Below are 23,896 nucleotides of genomic sequence, written 5' to 3'. Positions count from 1 at the left end.
CAGGCTGCTTTCATAGGGTAACAAGGAAACGAAAAGCATTAAGTTCATGTCCAACAAATTACTAAAAGCAGAGACACACTGGCAAACACGCATCCCGCTATTGGTAATGGTTGCTACTCACAAATCAATCTACTTGGATGAGAAAAAGACCTAACCTCCAAGAGGACACATCCTTGTGGTCTGTGATTGCGATCAGGCCATTGAAAACCCACACTGTCACAGGAAATGGGGTGAATCCAGTCCAATCTCCCCATGAAACTGATTAGGAATAATTTGACTAGAAACTGCTGAGAAAATAGACCCTGAAGTGGGCCAGGCGTCTCCAAATAAATGAGACAATTTCTCCTCCGCAAGCAGGTCTGTGCAATGCAAGGCAGGCATAAAACAGGTGAGTTAGGTAATAATTGTCCATTACTGTTTATATACTTATCTTTACATTTACCATCATCTTGATGCAAGTGCATTTAGTAACTTAATTAATTGATTTTCTGGCTGAATCATTCTTGTATGGTGAAATGGCATCTTGGAACTTATTTTAAAGATTTAGCAAGTCTTGTCCACTTAGGTTTTCACTGATTATTAAAATAATTTTTGAAATGCTCATTTCATAATATAAAGTCTATAATAACATTACTTATATATTTTTAATAATCACATATGAAAAATAAATATGCAAAATTAGATGAGCTATATCAAAAAACAGGACAAAAGACCGTGATAGTAAAGTCATATTTATATAATATGATAAAGATTTACATTGTATATACTATGCTGTGCTCCATTACATATATATTTATCCAATTTTCTAAATCTTCCCTATTTTACTTATCTCCTCCCAAAAGGTAAAAGAAAAAAAAAGAAAAAAACATACCGTTTCAATAAATCAATTTATGGAAGATATTATACCTATGAGATGGAAATATTTTTTTCTAGGTTTTTTTTCTTCTTTTAAAACATTTTTTAAAACTCTGTTTAATTTTTAGAATGAAACTAAATTGAGAGTGTAATCAGACATGTTTCAGTCAAAATCTTCATGTTTGGACTCATCAACTTGGATGACGGTGGCTGGCTAGTTTGGACAGTTGGATATATGTCAAACGTTAATTTTCTTACCGATTAACTATAGTTTCCAGATAAATCTTTAAAATTATGTTTAAAGTAACCGAGGAAAAAAAAATCTTTTAAAATAGTCTTTAAAGTCATGTAAAAGTAAAAAAGATAACCTGTGTGTTCTCTTCAAAAATTTATACTTGTTGTAGATACAGACGTATTAGTTCCTCTGCCTCAGAAAACAAAATAGGCAAGGGGAGTAAATTATATATTTCAACCAAGGAAGTCTAAGTGACCAAAAGATTCTTGAAGTTGAAAATGACCTTCCAAAGGACACAGTCCTTTCCTTTCACAGATGAGGAAACTGGACTTGACCACAGTTAAATGACTTGCCCAAGGTTAAAGAGTTAAATAGTGTCAAACTCTTGACACATCTCAGATCTTCTGAGTCAGATGCTCCAGCCTAAGAGATCAACTAATTCAATCACCAAGAAGAAAAACAGAGTCCCAGAGCACTTGGTGATTTGCTTAAGGTCACATATCTAGTTGATAGAAGAAAAAAAAAAAGTGACATCCACATTAGCTGACTCCAGACCTTAGTATTTTTTTTTTTTTAAGATATTACTTTCAAACTGACAAAATCAAAAGGAAGAATTTTCACACAATTAGCACATGAGTTCAGTTAGGTTACCAAAACATTTGGCAATAGGCATGCAAGAAAATGAAATATAGAGAGGAAGTCTATGGGACAGACAATATATCTTATAGGTTAATACTCAAGTGATTAATTCTCCAAGTTAATCAGAACAATAATAATAAGACCTAGGTTTCACTCGGGGAATAGTATGCACCAGGCATGTTGTATGCATTTACTTTCTCATTGAATTGTCACATATTATACATCCTGACTATTTTACACTAATGGAAACAGGGTTAGAGAAAAGGGTCAACATCTGAGCCCAGGTCACCCCAACTCCAAAGCAAGTCGACGCCCTCTCCTTGACATATCTATGTCTCATAAGAATTTTTTGTACATAAAAAGATAATGAAAAAATACAGACATTCATTCAGAAGTATTTATTAGCTAACATTTACTACCCATATACTATGTGCTAGGCATTAATCTAATGTCACATGTCATTTAATCATCACAACAAGTCTATCAGATAGATACATTCCCATTCTCATTTACAGATGAGGAAGATGAGTCAGGGAAAAGTTCAGTAACTTGTCCGGGTCTGCAGCATTTGGTTAGTAGAGGAGCTGAGGACTGCACCCAAACTTCAATTTTTTTTTTAAATATATCTTTATCGATTTCAGAGAGAGGAAAGGAGAGGGAGAGAGAGAGACAGAAACATCAATGATGAGAGAGTCATTGATCGAGCCCACGACCCGGGCCTGTGCCCTGACCGGGAATCGAACCCTGATCGCCTGGATCCCAGGTCGACGCTCAACCGCTGAGCCACGCCCGGCCGGGCCAAACTTCAAACTCTTAACCATCACAGCCAGCACTGTGTCTGCCGTTTCTCAGTGTAAACCACAATCCCTGACCTCAGGAATCCTATAATCTAGTAACGGGAACAGAGCCCATACATGGCTGCAGACTGCACACACAAACTACAGTGCAACCCATACACCAACACTGTCCATGTAAACAGCTGAAGTAGAAGGCGCGGGGACACCGCACCGCAGAGGCACAAAGGGCTGTGCAGGAGAGATGGATCACCTAACGTGTCCAGGCGCACATTTCAACTCCAAGGCCGGGGTTAGTCCAGCCAAGCAGATGTCCATAATGGATAAGCTGCCAAAACTCTTTCTTCCCCGTCTGGTTGTCTCCCTGGAGATTAGATGGGAACCTGATCCATCTACATCCTATCAGGAGACTTTTGTCTTTGAAACTCATCAGGAAAAATTTACTGGCTGTTAAGCTATGGGGTATAAACTCCTGTAATGAAGGAAGAAACAGGAAAGGAACACGGGGTTGGGGAGGTGGGATTTGGGACACAAAAGAACACACGGTCAACTCAGGGAGTCAACTCTTCCCTATAGCTTAAAAAACACTTAATTCTTGCTCAGAACGTGTTTGCTTTGGAGGACGCAATAGCTGTATTTAAAATTAAAGTGAGTCTGTATTGTTATTATCACGCAAACCAAAAACGACTGAGAGTACAGGAATTTAGATCGAATATAGGAGAAAATTTCCTGACCATATGATTGTTAAACTCTGAAACTTTTATTCAAAGAATATTCAGAATTTCTTCTGAAATTTTTCAAAAATAGCTTTTTGCCTTGGCCAGCCCTGGGGAATCAAGCTCACCTGAATGCAGAGGAGGGCCAGCTGGCCTGTGCATCCCTAGCAGGCCAGTTATTCTTCATATTCAACACACACTATAAATACATGTGGCCTCACAATTAGCTAAAAAGAACCATTCCACAAAACATTTAGCCTCTGGATGTACTAATTATCTGATGTGAGTGCTACAGTTGTGGCTTACTATCTCTTCAGTCCATTAAATGCTCAACAAGAAGAAATACGTGTGCATTTTTAACCCTCCTTTCATATTAGCATACAGCCTCTTTCATTCTTCTCTGCCCCAATGTCACCTTTCAATGTTTCACTGAGTTCTGTTAGACAAAGTGTGTCACTCCATACAGCCCAGCTAAGTGCTTAAGAGCCACTTATTGGCCAAATTCAAAGTATGTAGAACTTGGTTTTCTCATGTGCAGAACAAGGATCATTATAATACCTCCCCCCTAAGAACTGTAGCACTGCGCTTGGTATACAATAAGTGCTCAATAAATGGGCTATTCAGAAATGCCTCCAATCCTGGAGGGGCACACAGCGCTTCTGCGGCCTATAAAAGCAAAAGCGAACCACTCCTACCCACCTCTGAGTAAACACCAAGGCTTCACTTGGGGTTTTTGAAAATGGGATTCAGGAAGCCATAAGGGCTCGTCACAGCCTTAGCTCAGGAAGAGAGGTGGGCCAAGCCCCCAGACAGCGATCTCTCCCACATACAGCTGGTGTTTGTTGGGAAGGCTTGGTTTTCCTATTTCTATTTTACATAAGTTTCTGCTAAAGATTTTTAAGAACCATGTTTTGTTTTTTGCATTTGTTTGCTTCTTGGGTTGTTTTGTTTTTGGCTTAAAAGAAGTTTGAAAACAAGCACTCAATCCATAAATCAGTGCAACAACTCAGATATAATAGAGCACCCCCAGGTTCCACCTGGAAATATTAACATCGCCCTGAGTCTTACCATCATCTACCCACTTATAAAGCAAACCTAATTAGAAGACCTGCAACACTTTCTAGGATTCAGTTCTATTTACAAAGCAATTAAAGTGTGGCTGAGACAGGCAACTGCATAACAACTATCAGACAGATGAGAAGCCTGTTAAGTCGTCCACTGTAAAGAATAACCCATCATAATGACCCTGCCCTTTGACACGAGAAATGAAGCCTCCTGCCTCCCGGACACCCTACCACGCGGCTGAGCCACCCGTGCTTCTGATACTTTCACCAGACCCCCTTCGCTCTGATTAACTCCTCTCTGTATATCCAAGTCCAGCTACAAGGTTGTAACCTTGTAGCCAGCAGCTCTTTATTCCTGTTGCTATGGATTCCTGGAATTCTTCTACTTCTCTCTCTCTGTATTAAATCATACCATTCAAGGCCTCGGCTAACTTCTCCTCTCCCAGGAAGCAGCTCCTGATGCCCGGGAGCAGACGTGCTGTGTCTCAGTCCCCGGCACCCCACGCTCTATGGGGACATTATCTGTTTGTGGTTCATTGTTAGCGGCCCGAGTGAAGCAGGACATTTTGATCACTGCCTTCACAATTAATGAATTTTCTAATTGCCTTGGTATTTGCCTGCATGTGGTCTTTAGCGCCGCCGTGTTCACGTCAAACATCAGGGAGGACCCGGCATTAAGATGAAGGGACGCTTACACCGTCAGTCAGGACGAGTAACAATCCAGGGACGCGACCGGCCTTACTGAGTATTTATTAAAAATCACTTTGCAGTCGGGACACACGAGAATTTCTTTTTAAGGATGTTTACTTTTCCAGTTAGTAAATGTACTGGGGTGGTTTTCACTAGAACATAAGTCAGCCAGCTGTTTGTTTTGGTTCTTGAGTTGAATGGTAAAAATATGGCCAGCTTTTGCTCAAAGTACTGCACTTTAAACAAGGGAATCTGTTCCATATTTAAATGATTTAATTTTTTTTTTAATTTTTTTCTTTCATTTTTCATATAATGAGAACATCTCCTCTTCAGAACTTCAGAACTTCCCTTCGGATGGCAGATGGCTCTCCCTCGCCCACCCGACACCCCGGGGCGCCGCAGCACTCAGGAGGCCCCAGCGAGTGTGTAATCGTGACAGCCGGAGGGGAGGCGGGCAGGAGCCTCAGAACAGGTACCAGGGCGGGAGCGTGCCCGTCCTGGCGTCCAGGTTCACCCCGTATCCCTCTTTCACATCCACCAAAGGCTGCGTTTCATTTGCTCTGGAGAAGACGGCATTGCTGGCGGGAAGGCTTCACTCAGAGCCGAGCTGGACCCGCCGAGACAGACAGTGTCACATACCTTCCCCGTCTCCGCATAGACAGGGCGGCCAGTGTTTCTCCGCTCCAGGCTCCCAAATTCTCTGAAACCCGGCGTAAGCCCCTGCCGGCTTTGTAGCCGGCTTCCCTTTCCTCTCTGCGGCGCGTTTACGAGCTCAGCTGTGGGCCTGCTCCCTGCCCTCCGCAGCCCTTCTTCCCCAACACACGCATACTTGAGGCGGCTCCGAGCCCATGGAGGGGGAACAATAGGAGGCTTTGAGCCGGCCTCAGCCCCAGACCCAGTCAATATTTACTTCAGTTTCGAGCCACTGTTTTAAAGCTCCTTCCAAGCAGAACTCAACAGTTGGGAACCCCCCAGAGGTTTCCAGGTTTTATTTTAACAAGGGGGGCCAGGGGTATAGCGATAGAGTAAATAGATTACTGTCCAAACCACTTTCTCAGAAAATAGGGAGTCTCTTCAACAAAACAGGTTAGACTTTCAATACTAATTAGCAATTTATAAGAAGAAAAACCAATCGCTTTTGCAACACTGATTACTGCAGTCTCCAAACTCCCTATCAGGCTGCAACGCAAATCCACTGACTGTGACCCCTGTACATCTTGTGAGCAGGGCCCTGATCCTATCAACCACCAGAGCTTGCCCACTTGGCCTGGAACAGCAGTGCGAGGGCCCTAAGTGAAGTGAGTCCAAACTCCCCCCAATCTTACATATATGACCCATTCAAACACCCTGAATTGAGTGTGCTATGGTCAGTACCAGTCTGTGTGTCTGCAATCTTGGCAATATTGGGATGGCTGATTTATGGTTTTGAAACCAGTATCTGGTGGGAAAAAAAAAAAGTCACTCTCTTCCTGACAGTGAAAGTGACTTACTACCAGATGGCAGGTGGGAGGTGGGGTGGGGTGGGGCGGGAACAACAGCAGGCTCTAACACCATCCTGGAGTAAGTGGACTTTTCCTGTGGACCTGCATTACCACCTTTTGTTGAGCTCCTCTATTAAAAATAATACTACTTAACTGTAAATATTTTTGTATTTGCCTAGTTGGTTTAATTTTTTTTAAGTCAACTGTCATTAAGCTTACCTAAAGTGACAATTGGGAAATTTTACTAAAATGATTAAGGCCATATAAAATCACTAGAGATTTCAGTTGGACACCTGAGGAAAAAAATTCATAGTTGTCTGCTGTAACCAACTGCTCATTATTCCATTCAAATCAATAAGTAGGCTTTGCTCTTTTTGCTTAAAGACCTAAATATACATTCCATTCCCATTTTACAATATTTCCATAACGATAGAAGCAAATGATCTGAAAAGTTTAATACAAGAGAAATTGAAGAGGATTTGCAACTATACAAACTTAAAATTCTAGCTATGACAACCCTAGTGTTAAAGGGCAGTTCATTAACAACTATATCCTATACATACAAAATACATTGACATAATTTGGCAATTCACAAAGAGAAATGAAGATAGTTTGAACTATCCCACCTCCAAAAATTATGAGGTAAAAGGTTAGGTATACTTGGCTTGGCCCATTCTATTATGTCTTTCTACATCGTCGAACGTCCTGGAGTACTCAACCCAATCATTTCAACATCTTAAGGAATTACTGGATTGCTATACACTCAGTTTGATCAATGAACATGCTCTCCTGGAAAGAAAATATTGAGTCAGCCTAGCTGAGATGAAGTCTCTAGCTCATACTTTTAAACTGATATATGAGTATACGAAATTATTTTTTTAATAATACAAAGTGTCAATAAGTAAGTCATCAAAATTTAAACTTCTTGACTACCCTTTTGCCAAGAAAGGAAGCCTGGAACAAGGGAGAGATTGTAACCATTAATCATTCATCAGACACTGAATCAAAGTAACATAAAATTACAAAGTTTAAAACTTGAAATAAACTCATAGCAAGCTCATTCCCCTGACAAATCTTAACTTCTAATTTAGCGGGACGAAAGAAACCCACTTTTGTATGAAATAATAAAAGCACAACAAAGGCTGGTCTAGCGTTCCAGCGAGCATAGCAAGTCTAAATATTAAAATACTGTTTTTTCAGGGAAATCAGTGATGCAGAGTTTTAGGTGCTCTTTCAAATAATTTTGGTTATTGCTGGCTAAGTGCTGCCCTTGGTTATCACTAAATTTCTGGGTACACATAAGGATCATTGGTAATTTCCCTTATGGATTACCTTCTTTTCGGGGGGCATACGTGAGGTTTATACCTTCAGGAGTAAAACAACATTATAAAACAATTATGTAAGTATATGATTGCAATTGTAAAGCAAGGAACAGGCACATTGGCTGTTCTCTGAAATAACTATAAACATATGAAGTAAAACCTGCTTTGAATAAGCACCAGACAGTTGCACAGGAAAGTGGCCCTTTGACAGGAACGTGTTCCTCAGATTTCAATACATGAAAATATGTGTTCCTTGACAAGTCCTGCTTCCTCTCTCAGCTAGATGCTGTTATGACCTATTTACGCTCCGAACATCAATGTGTGTATAATTAATATGTACTAAGTTTAAAAGCAGTTGAGAATAAGAGTGTTTTAAGCACAGAGGTGTCAAGAGGTTAAAACATGTTCCCTTGGCAGGAGGATTCAGAAGAACCCCAGGGTCCCAGGGACAGTGGGGCTGTCTGCAAGGAACAGCCCCAGACAGGCACTGATTTGCTTCAACAAGCTCATTGGAAATACGAGCATTCTCCAAGAGGGTGTGGGTACTCGTGAGTTTCTCCTCTGAGATGAAGACATCTCATTATACCTGTGAAGTCCAAAGCAGAATATTAGGGTCTTAGAAGTCTAACGAGGAAAACACATAGAAGAGACAAACTGAGGGGGGACAAGAAGGAATTAAAAATAAACTTGACCGACTTTACAAAGTAGATCCAAATTCCTTTCTGGGGAGAAGGTCCTAGCAGACTTGCCTCTCAAGTGTCATTCTTCACACATTATTACTCTTGCAGAAATCACAAGATAAAGCCTAAAACGTGAATTCCTTTAAAAGAAAACCAATGTGAATGCATAAATCATATCTATCAGGCCCGACATAGATACGAAATAATACAACTCAGTCCATCTTTTAAAAAGTCAACTCTTCCACGATGCTTTGAAAATACATTTTCATTTGTGAGAATATATTTTCTATGCCCCTTACAAGAATATATAGAATTATAAAGTGAGATGTGGTACAAAGTAAGGTGACCCTTTTAATCTCTATTCTTTCCGTAACAGGTTTTCCATGTTTCTAAAGTCCTGTCACAGATATACCTTCTTTTAAATTTTCATAAATCTGAGAGACACATTATTTTTTATGTTTTATTTTAGAGAGAGGAAGGGAGAGGAAGAGAATCATGGATGTGAGAAACATGGATCAGCTGCCTCCTGCACGCCCCCTCCTGGAGATGGACCCCACAGCCCTGGCGCATGTCCTGGCAGGGGACCAAACCTGTGGCCTTTTGGCGCATGGGACACCGCTCAACCAACTGCGCCACACGGGTCAGGGCGGGATACGTTATTTTCATTATGCCTATTTACTTAATATGATGAAGAAACGGACGCTCATCACTATGAGTGGCATATATACAACTCAACTAGAACAAAAATTTAACTAGATCTAAAATATAATCCTCCAAAAAGTTAACAAAGATAACTGAAAAATCCAATCTGACACAGGTTTTTTAACATCTCACTCTCTGAGCCCTTGCTTGTACAACACCCAAACCCACCTGAAGTTTTATCCCAAACAGCTGCTATTATCAAAACTCAAAACAAAAAACGGACATGAATTCAATGCTTTTACATTATGCAGTCAAAACAACCTATACATGTCCACATAGCAGTGCACCTAAAAACTTGGTTACAATCTGTTAATCCGATGACAAATTAGCATTAATAACTCTGTGTTAAAAATATAACCCATCCATGTATTTCTCCCTTTTTAAAAAATGGAGGGGAAAAAACAATAGAACTATTGAGCATCTTCTGCTTTACCTAAACACAGCAATGACCACAAGTCTTGGGTCTGTCAACTCCATTCTGAACAAAGCCATCGCTTAGATATGCAAATGACTTCATTTTAATCAATGACGATATCCTGTTTCTAAATCTAATAAATCACCTACGCACATAGCGCACTTCTCTTTTCCGAACCACTTAAGTTCACAAAGTCACAGAAGATCCCTTCGCTTCTTTATCTCCCCGAATCATAACACCAGAAACCCCTAAGTTACCCTAAGTAGTCTTGAAGTCACTGTCTCCGCACCCTTATTTACACCCGGGCAAGTATAAACATAAACCAGCAAAACACAAACAGAACAGTCATGTCCTAATTTACCATCCTTCAAATCCATAGTTCTTACAAAACGCTACCCAATGTTTTAATTAAATCCATTCACCAAGGGTTTAAAAATGAAAAGACTGGCTTCTGTTCAATAACTTACTACATAAAAGTGTTGGTAAAAATTGTTATGAAAACAAAAGGATACTTGAATTAAGAGTGCTAGCCATCCTTCCCCTCTTTTGTGTTTGTTTTTGTAAAAATATAGCCTGTTTACAGTACAAACAGCTTCAGCTTCCTTTTCATAATCATCTCAGAGGTATCCTGGCTAAGTCAGTCCCCTCACTGCTGCTTTCACAGCCTTGGAAGTTCTTAGGAGATTAGTCATATTGTATTTATACACACAGAGTCAAGAACAGCGAGAAAAAATAAGCACGCAGAGCAACCCGAATTTAACTCGTTCCATTCTTTACTTGTTAATACAAGCATCACATAATATTTGTTTTGCAAAAGCACATGATAGATAGATAGATATATATATATATATATGCTGTGAAAGGGCAGAAGCATATTTACAGACTTTACACTTCCTAGACTCTCCAGGAACAGAGGCTTCTCACTGAGGGCACTGGCATCACAGAATGTTAGAGCGGGAAGGTATTTCCCCCCAAGTCATTTTTAACTCCACGGGAAGTGTAGGCTCCTGAAAGCCACCCACAAGAAACCCAGCTGGGGGGGAGCAGAGAAACTGTTAGTCACCTTCTATGCTGAATGCAAAATGAACATTTTGGGTTCATTTAACCATATGGATTTAAATTGGAAAGTGTTTTGTTTTTTTTTTAAAATCTGTTTCTGAGGTATAATTCTGGCTTTGCCACATAAAATACATCTGGGGAGGGTTTGCAAATAAATATCTTTGGACTTTTATGACAGGATCCTCCTAAACTTACAACAAAAATCCCTGGCCTATTACTTTCGTTAGTGGTGTATTTTTAATGATGCATAAACCTGAATGTAAAAGTCCTATTTTATTTGTCTAAGATTTGGGGGAAAGTGACCAGAAAGGAAGACCACTAAGCCTTCATACAAAAAACTTTCCTTCATGCAAATATTAAGCCAATTTAGAAATTGGAGAACCATATAGAAAGTTCAGGGCAAAAGCAACCAAGAGTTCTTGATGAGGATCCAGAAGTCATCTCTCTCCACTGACTTATCTAGAACCTTGCTGCTCACACTGTGGTTCAGGGCCCCGCTGCGTCAGTATCACCCAGGAGCCTGCGAGAAATGCAGAATGTGAGGACCGAGCCCAGATCTACTGAATTAAAATCTGTATTTCAATAAGACACACTCTCCCCCAAAGGATTTGTGTGCACATTAGAGTGTGAGAAGAAGCAGTGAACTAGAAACCATCAACTGAATACTTCATGATCCCAGGAATACTGTCCACGCTGTTCACTGTGGCTTCTCCAGTACCGAAGACAATACCTGGCCCACATGGACACTCAATAACTTTTTGCTGAATAAATCCATATGTGAAGGATTTCTTTATAGTATTTTCTACTTTGCACTGTAATTGTACGTACAAAATTCTTATTTCTGCACAAAACTGCAAGTTCCTTCAGGGTACAGAGGCTCTTATTCATTTCTGAATCTGCTGTATGCCTCCCAGCGTCTGCACATACCACTCAATAAATATTTTATCAATTATAACTTTCAGATATTCTATATAGGAATATATTATTACTGTTAGATATTAGCTGTTGCTTTAATGTGAAAACTTGGAACAAATAAGTTAAAATCAACGTATAATTCCTGAAATCACCCAGGGGTTACATACATATATTTGGTTTTAAATATAGTACGCAGAATTTACCCAAGGAATCAAAATAATAATGGGAAACATTATATAGGGCCAAGTCCTGACTGCGTGGTACCAGAGACCAGGGATGGCGTGGATGACTGAAATCCAACATTGATTCCAAAACCTTGTGTTAGTCAATAGCCTCAAAGTCTTTGCGCATAAAATCTTATACTGAAGCTGCTGTAAGTTTCAGAAAAGTCATTTTTTAGTGTAGTTTTATTTTCTTTCTCAAAATAATGAAATATTCACAGTCATAAATGTTGCTGATTCTCTCAGTCCATATTATACAGGATACTAAAGTAAGGACCACCTCCTTCCCCAATAAAGAACTGCCTTTTTTTCTTTTTAATTAAAAAATTAGATTGTCCTTTAATACATTTTTTTCTTCTTCAGGAAAGCCAGAGTTTAAAGTTAAACCATCAGATATGTCTGACCCCATATATATTATATATACACACATATATATAGTCATATGGAATATCCTGTATACATATATGCGCGCGCACACACACACACACACACATACTGTCATGTTGTTGTTTTCCCAGGAGTATGGTTGACAATGTTGACAGCAGAGTGTGTAATTAGTTCTCATTGTTCCCCTGACAGCTATAGTCCCATACAAGACCCTTTTCTTTTTATGTTGTAAATGCTATGGAAAAAATACACTAATAACAAGCATTTAATTATGGGTCCAGCAACCACAGTGGGAACATTTCCAAAAGAGACTGGAACCTCTGGGACAGCTAACACATATATTTGGGGGGGGGGATGTTCTTCAATTACAGGAATGCTCAAAATATTGACGACAGGCCTATGATAGAAACATTTTTAAAATTTTCCCCCAAGATTTTATGGATAATAAAAGTATGTGTACAAGGTCACATCAACACTAAAACCAAGGGTACTATCATATCTGTATTAAAATGTTAATAAGGGTAAAGGCACTGCTTATTAATGCTGGAAATACTCCTCAGAACAGCTTTATGCTTTGATACTATCAATGAACAGTAGTACAAAGATTCCGCTTTTACTTTGCTTTGCACAGACTTAAAAAAAAAACAGTACTTGTGATATCGAATATCTGGGTGCTACATTCCTTGAGGCTTACTTTAATTTGTTTTATACAGTATTTAAAATAAAGCATTCCCGAGGTGCTGTCATGGCGGACACCAGATCTGTCACCAAGGCCCTTGCTCGCCTGATTAATTAGTAATTGGGAGACACATTTTGGCAGCTTTCATTTCCCTATTATTTTCTCTAGTTTGACACAAAACCCTGTCAGAAGCACCACTATTTGAACTGTACCCCTCTTAGTGCTGGGTCACTACTTTTTAATAAATGGAGCCCCTAACAGAAAACTACCAAAATAGGCATAAAAGTTTATTGAGGCAGTAACAGTAAACAAATATATGAAGAAAACACTGAATGCCACAGTATCCAAAGCATTAATGGTCTGTCTGAACCCAGGGGTTACTAGCGAGATTGCAGAGTGGAGGCTAAAAGAAAAGGCCTTTCATCTGTCTTTAATAAAACATACATATATTTATATATTAGCTTTATTAAGCTGAACACTTTGGTGCAGCAGAACCATACATCTGAGCCTCCTCCATTAGCCCAGCCCAATGAATAAATTTATTGGGAGGCAAATACTTAGAGTGACTACAGGGATACGAACCCACCCAGAAGTCACGAAAGCTTCATCTGAAACAAAGAAAGAAACTTTTTTTTTTTTAATTTTTTTTAATAAAAGGTAAGGTGAGGAACTTAAAATTGAAGCTAAAAAGGCTGCCACTTTGGAGAACTACAAATAACTACAGAATCAGTTTCAGGTTCTCCATCTCAAAGTGTCAGTCACTTCAAAAAAGCATCCTGCTACGATGGTGGCTCAGGACACTTGTGTGCCGGGGCAGTGGCCACGCTGGGAGGGTTAGGGGTCACGGCTTCCACATTCCAACATCTGTCTGTATTTTTTCTTGCCCTGAAACAATAGAAGGGGAACTAGGCCCATTTGCTCCCACTTTGTTTAACCTAATTGTTAAATACAAAGAATCATTTCCCTATATTTAAAATTATTTTTCCTTTCTTCCCATTCCCATTTGTCTCCATAAAATGAAATATTATAAAAACTCAACCAGGAGGTTAAGTCCTGCACACACTGTTAAAGTTCAGTAAATGTGAAAAAGTCATATATCCCACCGGGGTCTACAGAACATGAAACACCAAGTAGCATATCCGCCACCGTCAAAATCTAGATAACAATTTGCACTATAATTATCCAACCAAAATAAGCCATGGCTTGATTTTCTTCCAACCACAAAACTGCATTTTTTAATGAGAAAATGCTTTCATTTACCTTTATAATACGTATTTTCAAAGTAAGAGGCAAGAGCTAATTGTTAACTATAGTTTTTACATATATCAGTAAGTCACTAATGAAACTTAAAATGGACACTTGGACAGCTCAGAATCAGCAAGAAAAAAAAGTATTTGTTATGTTAGTTCATTTAAAAGAGAAGGTCACTTTGAACACTCAGTTATTCACGTCTTCTCCAGGCAGTCAAAGGAAAATGGATGATGGATATCAGAGGAAAGCTATTCGGTACAAAAGATGTCAACTCATACATGGACTTTAATAAGAAGTCCATGAGATATATATTCATTCTTAAAATGTGTATTTTATTTATTGTTTTTACACTGTGCCTACACCCACCAAAAATCCTCCCTCTCGTGAACAGGAGCAATCTGTGACATAGTGGCACCCAAGCTGTGCCCAGTTCAATCGGCCAGACTGAGCCAGGCTCCTGTGAAACCAATCTTAAGGAAGTTCAGTTTTACTGCAGGACGTGGGAATAACGCGCCCAGGCACCATCAAACAGATGCAGTAGCAAGACGCGTAGCATACATTTTGGGTAACGTTTACTAGGCCACATGTTCTTCCAAAAGTATCCAAAAATACAAAACAAGGTGGAAAATATAGCAGACTCAGTTGATATACTCTTATAAATTGTAATAACAGAGATGAATTTACTTCCAAAATAATTTTTATAAAAATGCACAAGAATGGTTTAGCAGTGAGATAGTGAGAGCCTGTATTTCAGAGACAAAAAGGCTCTGCGTTCATATGATGCATCTTAAAGCTCCCCAAATGCTTCATTTTTAGAGGTACCTACATTTTTATCAATACCTCTCACTGAAGAAAGATTCCTGATACTGCTGAGCAATTTGGGGGGGGGGGATCAACCAACAAATAGAAAGGACCACTTGGTACAGTCAGAAAAAGGAAATCAGGATCTGGGGGTGGGAGGTCAGAATATGGGCTATTAATACATTACTTTGAAATTAACAATGTTATAAACTTCAAGAGAAAATTACACATGTACACATGGTACAGCCCAAAATTTCACATTAAAATAGAATATGCCCGAGTTTAAAATATATTCTTGCTAAGTTAAAGCATCTTCTTTCTACCAACCAAATACAAGCAGACAGCATTCTAATGAGCGCACCAATACTTCAAGGGAGAGCTTTCGATGTGAGCCTGACGGAATGATTATGAAGGGGTTTGGGCCTCTCCTAGCGCCCGTATTTATTTCCGGGCCATTTTCATGAAAGAAATAAAATCGGTCTTAAAACAAGATGGCTGCTTCTAGGGGAAAAAAGAAAACGCTGATTTCGCCGAAAGCCAAAAACCTAGCTTTTCTAAATTGGGAAACGACGACTTAGTCATATTTTCTAATCTCCGAGTATGCATTCACGCACTCCCACAAAGAAACCTATGGGTTACACTGCGCAGTTATTTAAAATTATTAACAGCGAAGCAAATTTTTGAAAAGGTCTAATCTCTGTGTGCTAATAACGTGATTGTCCAACCATGTCCACGAGATATCACATGGCCAAGATTCCCCCCGATGCTTCACATCGGAGTCCCGATCATCAGTCATGGAAATCAGGTCACCTGATAAGTGACAACAGGAATAATATCGACATCTTATATCTCTGAAAGAATCCCGTCAAAAATGCCCGGTGACATCCTGTTACAAACACATCAACTGTACATATTTGGCTTTTTAAACACCCAGGAACTTAACTGTTAGACAGTCTCTCCTTGAACTGCACCTTGCTGACCTTCCCTGAAGCAAATGGCAGATTAAGTCTATGACATATACATACAATTTAAAAACGTTTCCCACATTTTGAAATAATGTTTAAACAGGTTTTTTTTTAAATCACTCAAAACTATTTTTATTTCTCATTTGAGTGGAAAATAAGACCTGACAGTAACATTTCCTTCAAGCTGTCAACTGTCAATTGTATGAAGGATGTTTCTGAAGATGACAAAGGTTTATTTTTCCTTATTGAAAATGATAGAATCCTACCTGAATGAAAGCTGAGCTAACCATCACTGTGGTAGACTGCTGTCTCTCAGAAACTAGGTAACTTTCACTAGAAGTTTTCACTATTTTAAAATAATGTTTTTATTGAAATCGATGGCTCGTTGTTAGAAAACAATATTCAAAAGCCTCAAAAATCAAAAGTTTGCATCCACACACATTTCAGAAAGTAGTGTGGAGATATCAGTAATTACAATAAATCCTTCAAAGTGCATTAAGGAGTATAAATGACTAAAAACACTAAGATATAAGCAACTTTTTAAAATTTATAGTGAAAGCTATGCATAATAGTAGTGGTATAGGAAAACTTGAATTATTACTTTTTAATTTTAAACTAAGTGCTTCCGTGTCACTTGTGCTGCCTTGGTTATGACTGACTTAATTTTGGAAACATAAATGCGGACAAACTTAAGAGGAAACAGATCGGGTAGTGAGGACGATCCCATTCAGGTACACTGGAAGTTCAAATTAATCACAAGAAACTTTCCTACCAAACAGCTCAGGACATAGCTCGAGAAGCAGACAAAAACATAAACTTAATAATATAAATCAGACCCTTAAAAGAAACGTTAACTTACTGATGTTTAGCTAAGACCACTATTCTAAGACACATTACTAAAAGTCAACATTAATACCTCATTTCTTATACTCCTCTTTGAGGTTTTTAAACCTGAATCTGAAGGTGTGATCCGTCACAAATGATCAAAAGGCAATTTTTTCTCAGTTTGGAAGACTGATCCCGACCGAGTATCCACTGTGAGTGGCCAGGGCCTTCCTTAGCGTGCTTAGGGACATACAGGCTCACTTTTCAACACGGACATTCTAATCAGAGCTGCTATTTTAATAGTTTGCACACTGTTTCTAAAAAGAAAGTTGATAATATATAATCAGTCAACATAGATTGATTCATTACTTAAAATATCATGGCTTTTTAAATCGTCATTGCTATGCTGGAAGTCACTCAAAACAAACACAAAAATGAAGGTTCAGTGGCTCAATGATTTATATTGTGTGGGGGTAGGGGCAGGATACTAAAGCAATAGACCAAATGCTACCCTACATAAAATGCCGTTCTTAACATTTTATGTTTTGTTCATTTCATATTTTAATGTTTACTCTTTCTCAAAGGTACATTCTTGTGCTACATACTTCTCCCAGGCTTGCAGAGATCAGGACTCCTGAAGGACTAATTGTATTCATTCATTTTCTTGGCCCAGCATGAAGCTGGTAGCTTGCTTGGTACATAGCAACAGGGGAGAAAAGGAGGCGTTCATCTTTATCTCTCCCCATCCAACAGGAAATCAGGCCAGTGGACAGAATGCAATGAAATCCCTGTTCAGAAGGCATCTTGCAGGATTAAATGGCAAGAAATTCACAAGCTTAATTTGCCCCCAAATAACCGTGCTCCTTCCCAACCTGATCCTTCACGTTCAAAGGTGGAAGTCTCTAATGCCATCGATTATCAGCCAGGAGACACATGGCAAGAAGATATTCGTTCAGTGAACCAATGGTTTAGATAATACCACTAAAATCAACTAACAGGGGGCAATAAACTACTGAAGGCGCCCTCTGATTCTTTTAATAATATGGAGTTTGTTAACCTTGGTCTCACACTGGAAATGCGCAATTAGACTGTACACACAAGTGTGTCCCAATTAGCACTGATGTTACAGTCACCTAAAGACAGGTGACTACTTCCGCTAGCTTATTATGAATATATAACAAAATGCATAAAATGGATGAAACATAACATCTCAGTAGCTAACTTCACTTTTCAAACTTCTACGGAAAACTGTCCAAAAGCAAGAAGCATACTTCTCTTTTATAAGTATCTAGATAAAATAGGGGACAAGAAGGAAGATTTGCTTCAGGTCTCCTAAACGGGTAAGGGTAAAAACATGAGATATAAATCTCCATCATACGGCTTTATTTTTATCCTGGTGTTTATATAAATTCTGATATAAATAAATACCAAAATAATAAAACCTCATTACATCTACTAAACTGATATATTACATGGAGGCTCAGAGTTAGTAAAGTTAAGAGATTCTAAGTAATGCCTTTTACTTGAAGATCTTTTTTATATTTCTAACATATAACAATATTATTTAAAACACTGAAAATTCCAAAACAAAGTTAATCCTTTACAAGTCTGATAATAAAAGTTATTCAAAACCAAAATCAACTTTCCACCTTTCCTCAAAACAAATTCTTAGAGTTAAACCAAACTGATTCCATTTCTTTGTCAGTGGGAAAGGCACCGTGCTGGCATACTGGTATACGTATATTAAAACACTGACGGGTCAGGTTTTAAAAAGTAAAACAAGAGAATTTTGAAAGAGGAAAAATACCCAGGGATTATTATTAGGAAAAGTTACTTCTCTCTACGTAGCCATATACATTTGACCTACACAGCTAGAAGATTTGGGAGTGTTGACCCAGAATTCACATCACTTTCACAACTTCAAGATTACATGGTAACAAAACTAAATGTTGTCAGTTACCTGCTACACTCACATTAAATATTTAATTTACAAGTCCCTACAAGAATTGAAAAAGCCCAAAGAAAACATATGATTAGGTTAAATTTTAGTAAATCCCGGATGACTTATAGAGGTATGTTTCCTTGTGAGAGAACAACATGTTAAACGTGTGACGCTCAGACCTCAGCAGAAGTGAGGCACTATGCAAGAAGAACCAGTATTCTCAAAGTCTGCTGGTTGTATCTGCCACTATTCCATCCATTCACGCCAACCAGGAGAAGACATCTTTAATTATCCTAGCATCATTTTGGCAACTGGTCGAAAGAATCTAAGAACTTTTCAATATATACAGAGTATTTAAAATAACAATCTCACTGGAAGCAACAAACTGTTTATAGCATGCTTCATTCAAATTAAGTGGGATGTTCTTAATATTGAGTCATTTGCATCTTTATAAGAGTAGCTACTAAGGGAGAAGTAAATAAAGTTTTATTACTAAAAGTCTTCTTTAAAGTCATTTAGAAGCTTTTTACATTCTTAACGAAATCAAGGACAAAGAGTTACATTCTCCTTGATTTGGATTTTCATTACTCCAAGTTACTTAGTAACAAGCCAGTTCAGAATTCAGCATAACATTAACAGGATCATTCTATTACTCTCACTACTTAGGTGAAACTCATACTTACAGTTTTTCAAATTTTTAAAATATGAAAGATGCATTTAGGCAAATGTTATCATATACTTCTATTCAGACTGATAGTTTTCAGTTGCTGCTTCAGAAATTTGTGCCAATTCAACACATGAAATTAGTTTGGCCCACCGCCCAATAAATTCTGGCAACTAAAAAGTTATCAGCATTTGAAAATTGAGCATCCACTTCCCAGAAGTGAATACCTGAGAAGATAGATTCTAACACTAAAACTATCTGACAGCAAATAAGTTTAATTTTTTTTTTCTATGAACCTAAATCAATGGATGCTTATGGTATCAACGGAGTCAGTAATGAAACCCAATGTAGCGAATAAACTCCTATGACTACACAAGTTACAATATAAAGAATTTAAACACTGTGATCAAGATGTAATACTTAATTCTAATTTTATCTAAACATAAATTTAAATTGAAGTTCATTCCTGTAAGCTAAAATATATTTACTTCACTTGCACAGTATCATAAGCAGCTTATGTGTCCACTAAACTTTAAGTCTTTAAGAGAAAAATTTTAAAAATCAATTTAAGTGGCAATTAAAGTTTTCTACTCCCCCCCCCAAAAAAAAGACTGAAGTCTTTTGATTATATTATTAGTCTGGCAAAATCTTAAAAGATAGGATTTATGTAAAACCAATAGGCATGGTTAGAGTACCTTTGTGATGATAACATATATGAAGAGGAAATGTAAAACACTGAATTCATAAAAGCTAGTTAACCGGTGCAAACTTTCTAAAATACTTCTTCACTATCTTTTGTGATAAACCGTAGTTTACTTCTGAATTACTTATTTTGCATTTGGCTCCTTTTAAACTACATCCCAGCTGACTTTTCTTAATGCATCTAAAAAACACCATCTTATTTAACATTTCAGAGATAAACCTGCCACCCAGATTTATAAAGTGACATTATTTTTAAAGTAAGTTTTAGTGTAATAACATAGGAAGGTAAATAAATCCATAAACCCCTAAGAATACTAAAGTTAGTGCAGGATCTCTTGGGAAGGGAGACCCATCATTCTTTCTTCTGAACCTTATCAAACTGATAATGATGAAATACAAAAGTACTTCCACAAATCTCAAATTAGAACACTGACTTGAGGATAGATACTCTTGGACTTTAAAAATTCTACAGATTTAACTCCGTCTGAGCTGGTTCAAAGGTACCCTGGCACCTGAGCAGAAGAGTTTTCTGCAGGCAGGGCATACCTATCAAAAACATGACCTGTGACCAAAAATCAAGGTGCTAATCTTAAACCAAACAACAGTATCCAAAGCATAAAACAGAGATAACCTGTGATAAAATATCCTCCCGCTAACTCAGACGAGCTGGGCAGGTTAAGAAGGAGGGGCAGAGTGGGGGTATGGCTGATTCTTTCTGTTTTACCCCAGGTGACCGGAACACGCAAGTATCCAAATAAATTAATGAGGAAAAGATCACACTGTGAAGTTTGGAATGGGAAAGAAAAGACGACCAGGAGCAACATGTCCCAAATTCAACTCACCAATGTCACTGTTATTTCATTTAATAAGGCGCTCAAGTTTAAAAATACAGATTCCTCCCTTTTAGATGCTGTCTAATAAAGCCCAAAAGGAAATAAAATCAACCAGCATAATGAGGCTTGCTTTTCACACCATCACAACTGGAAAGCCTGCTCTATTTGTCTTGTCAGCTTTAATAAAAGGCATTTCCTCTGGCAGGATGGCTTCTTTTTCTCTTTTCCTAATAGTGGTAAGTGGCATGTCAAAGAAGAAATAGCTTCCCATCCCACCACCCACCTCCACAAGACTTTTTTTTTTTTTTTTTTTTAAACCAGGCTTTCTGGGATGTCTCCCATCCTGCCAGGCGAGCAATCAGGGCCTGGGCTACCTGGGTGCGACTATCTTTCCTGGGGGAGCAGGGCGGGGGGAATTCTTTCTCCCTTCCGAATCCGGTGGACCGCTAGTGGGGAGATCTGCCCATCTGCACCTGAGCTGACGTTACTTCAAGTGGGGAATCCCTCCCGTGCCTGCCTGAGAGCGCGAGGCGAGAGGGCCGCGGCGAGGTCCACCGGGGGACCGGGGGCGTTGGAAGCGCCCTCCAGACTCCTCTCCCCCGGCGAGCTGGGCGCGCAGCAACCATGAACTCTCCCCTCGGAATCCCGCCACTCTCCTGCCAACTTCCACTCCAGCCCGGGGGAAAAGCTGAGATTTGGGGTATAATCGATGCTATTTCCCTCCTGGGCGGGCACCGAGGCCAGCCCACAGCTGGAAGCTGGCCTGGGTCCCAGAGAGGCAGAGCAATTTGGACCCGGGGAGCGGGGGGCAGGCTGCTGCCCAGAGGCCTGGGAGAAAGTAGGGCTCGGAGTGGAGCTGTTCCGCATCGGGAGGGGTCCGCCCGGCATTCTGGACAACACCCGCCCCAACCCCACATTCGGTGTCCGCGAACAGGGGGCGTCCGCTGGTGGCCGCGGTCCAGCAGCCTCGCTCGGGCGGCCCCCGCGCCCACCTCCAGCCTCCCGCGTGCAGGGCGGGCTTCGGAGACCGCAGCAAAGGGTCCCGGGGAACCCAGCTCGCTCCTCCGGCTGCACACCGCCGGGCCGCGCGCGGGCGCAGGGCTCCCTCGCCCCTGCTCCGCCAACTCCAGCAGCTCGCTCTGCACGTATGATGTAACCCTGCATGAGATCAAACTTTCTGGCACCTTGAGCCCACCCAGGGGTGGAGGAGGTGGGAGAATCTTCTCCACTGCCAAGTGCGCCGGGACCAGACTGACCCAGGGGCCAGATAATTTCCTTGCAGTTAAAGAGGAAAATAACCGAAAGCTTCCGCTTCCCAGCCCCCCGCACTTCCCCCCAGCCCGCGCGCTCTTTGAGCGCACCGAGAAAAGAAAAGGAAAAAATTTTTTAAAAAAAAAACAAAAAACTTTGGAGATGTTTGGCGGGTTTCCCTGCCATCCCTGCGCACCCACGCTCGAGGCTGGAGCTCCCGGCGGCGCGCGCCCGAGGCTGCCGGTGCCCAAGCCCTGCGCGGGTATCGGGATGCTGGCCACCCCGCCCCGGCGGGTAAGCTGGGAAAAGCCTCGACTACCCGGCTCCAGCCTTTCCCGAGTCTCCTCGCTCTCTGCAGAGGCGGCCGGGCGGGTTAGACCCGGGGACTCCCGTGGGCGCCCGGCCTCTCCTCGGTGGCTTAACAAAGGGCGGCGCGACCGGAGCGCTTCCCGCCGGCGCCTGGAAAGCCGTCAGCGCCGGACGACGTGGGCTCCGAGGGTGCGCGCTGCCCGCGGCCGCTGCGCGCTGACCCCCCGCGGCCGCCGCGGCTCCTTCCGCCGGACTCCGAGGCCCGGGAAGCCCCGACTCTTGGCCCCCCGTTGCCTTACCTAGGGTTGCTGCTGTTCCAGTAGACGGCGTAGCGGTCAGCGACGGCCTTGGAGCCCGGGTCCTGGCTGAACACACACATCCAGAGCACCAGAAACATCAGCGTCAACATCTCCACGTGCAACATCACGCCTGGCCAGCGGCGGAGCCCCGGACGCGCCACTCCGGGGAGAGACCGGGGATCGGTGGAGAAGGGAGGGAAGGAGCGAGCGCGAGCGGGAGCGCAGGAGCCGAATAAATATGAATAAATAAGAATGAAGAGGGGAATGAGAAAAGAAAAAAAAAAAAGGCGCACCACACGCTGAGGAGGGCGAGAGGAAAAGAGGCAGCGGGGTGGAGGGGCTACAGACAAACTCGCACCCCCCACCGGAGGGGTCGGAGGGAAAAAAGAAATCACAAGATGGAGAGAAGCATGCGAGCGGGCGGCGGCCGGCCGGTCACCCCGGGAGCGGGAGGTGCGCGCCGGGCCGAGCGGCGGCAGCGCGGGTCGGGGCGGGCGGCGGCGCGCGCTGCACAGTCACCGGGAGCTGCGCGCCGCGGCCGCGGGGAGACATACACCGGCCCGCCGGGCTCGGCTCAGCGTCGGCGCCGCGGGCCGCACGGGTCGCCGCCGCCCAGGGCTCGCGCGCCGCGCTCTGCTCCGCTCCAAGTTACTTTGGCGGCCGGTGGGAAACTGCAGGAGGAGGGCTCCGTGCGGGGGGGGGGGGGCCTTCGCGCTGGTGGCCGCCTCGGTGCCTCAACTGGGCAACCCCTGGAAATCTCGGAGGAGTCGTAGGTGTTGCGGATTCGGGGCGGTGCGCCGGGAAGGGTGGGGATCCGGAGCCGCAGACCCAGCCCCGCCGGCGTCCTGGAACTGGTGAAGCGGCAACTCAGCTGGCGAGGAGCGGGTCTCGCCTCGCAAACCTCAGAAAGAAAAAGTTTGGCTCTCGGTGTCCTCCAGCAGGTCCGCGGCGGAGTCGGGCGGCGGCGGGAGACGGCACCGCAGGCGCCGGCCTCGGGGATCTCTCGCGCGTGCAGTCCTCGGCCGGGCGTGGGTGTACCCGAGTGAAAGGAGATGAAGAGCGGAGGTTACCAACCAGCCGGAGAGGAGGAGCTGGGATGCCCGAACCGGCAGGGCGACGCCAACCCAGCGGCTCGGCTGCAGCGCGGGAGGGGAAACAATCACTTTCAAATGAATCCCTCCAACTCCTGGATGAGCTGAG

The 23,896-nt window shown here is 41.6% G+C and overlaps 1 protein-coding gene across 2 annotated transcripts in view; it reads right to left on the bottom strand.

Annotated features, from left to right (window-relative positions):
• Positions 1 to 23,336, bottom strand: part of EFNA5 (ephrin A5) — a 266,681-nt gene extending 243,345 nt beyond the window's left edge. The window contains exon 1 of one of the 2 annotated variants that reach the window (XM_081133790.1): positions 22,697 to 23,336. In XM_081133790.1, the coding sequence (XP_080989916.1) occupies positions 22,697 to 22,821 (125 nt within the window). In that variant the 5' untranslated portion in view covers positions 22,822 to 23,336. The remainder of the gene's footprint in view (positions 1 to 22,696) is intronic. The other variant, XM_081133791.1, reaches the window with a different exon arrangement.
• Positions 23,337 to 23,896: the final 560 nt, after the last annotated feature.

This window comes from Miniopterus schreibersii (genome assembly GCF_964146895.1).
Source record: "Miniopterus schreibersii genome assembly, chromosome: 3".
In the NCBI taxonomy this organism is placed as follows: domain Eukaryota; kingdom Metazoa; phylum Chordata; class Mammalia; order Chiroptera; family Miniopteridae; genus Miniopterus; species Miniopterus schreibersii.
This window is presented reverse-complemented; position numbering and strand designations above follow the sequence as displayed.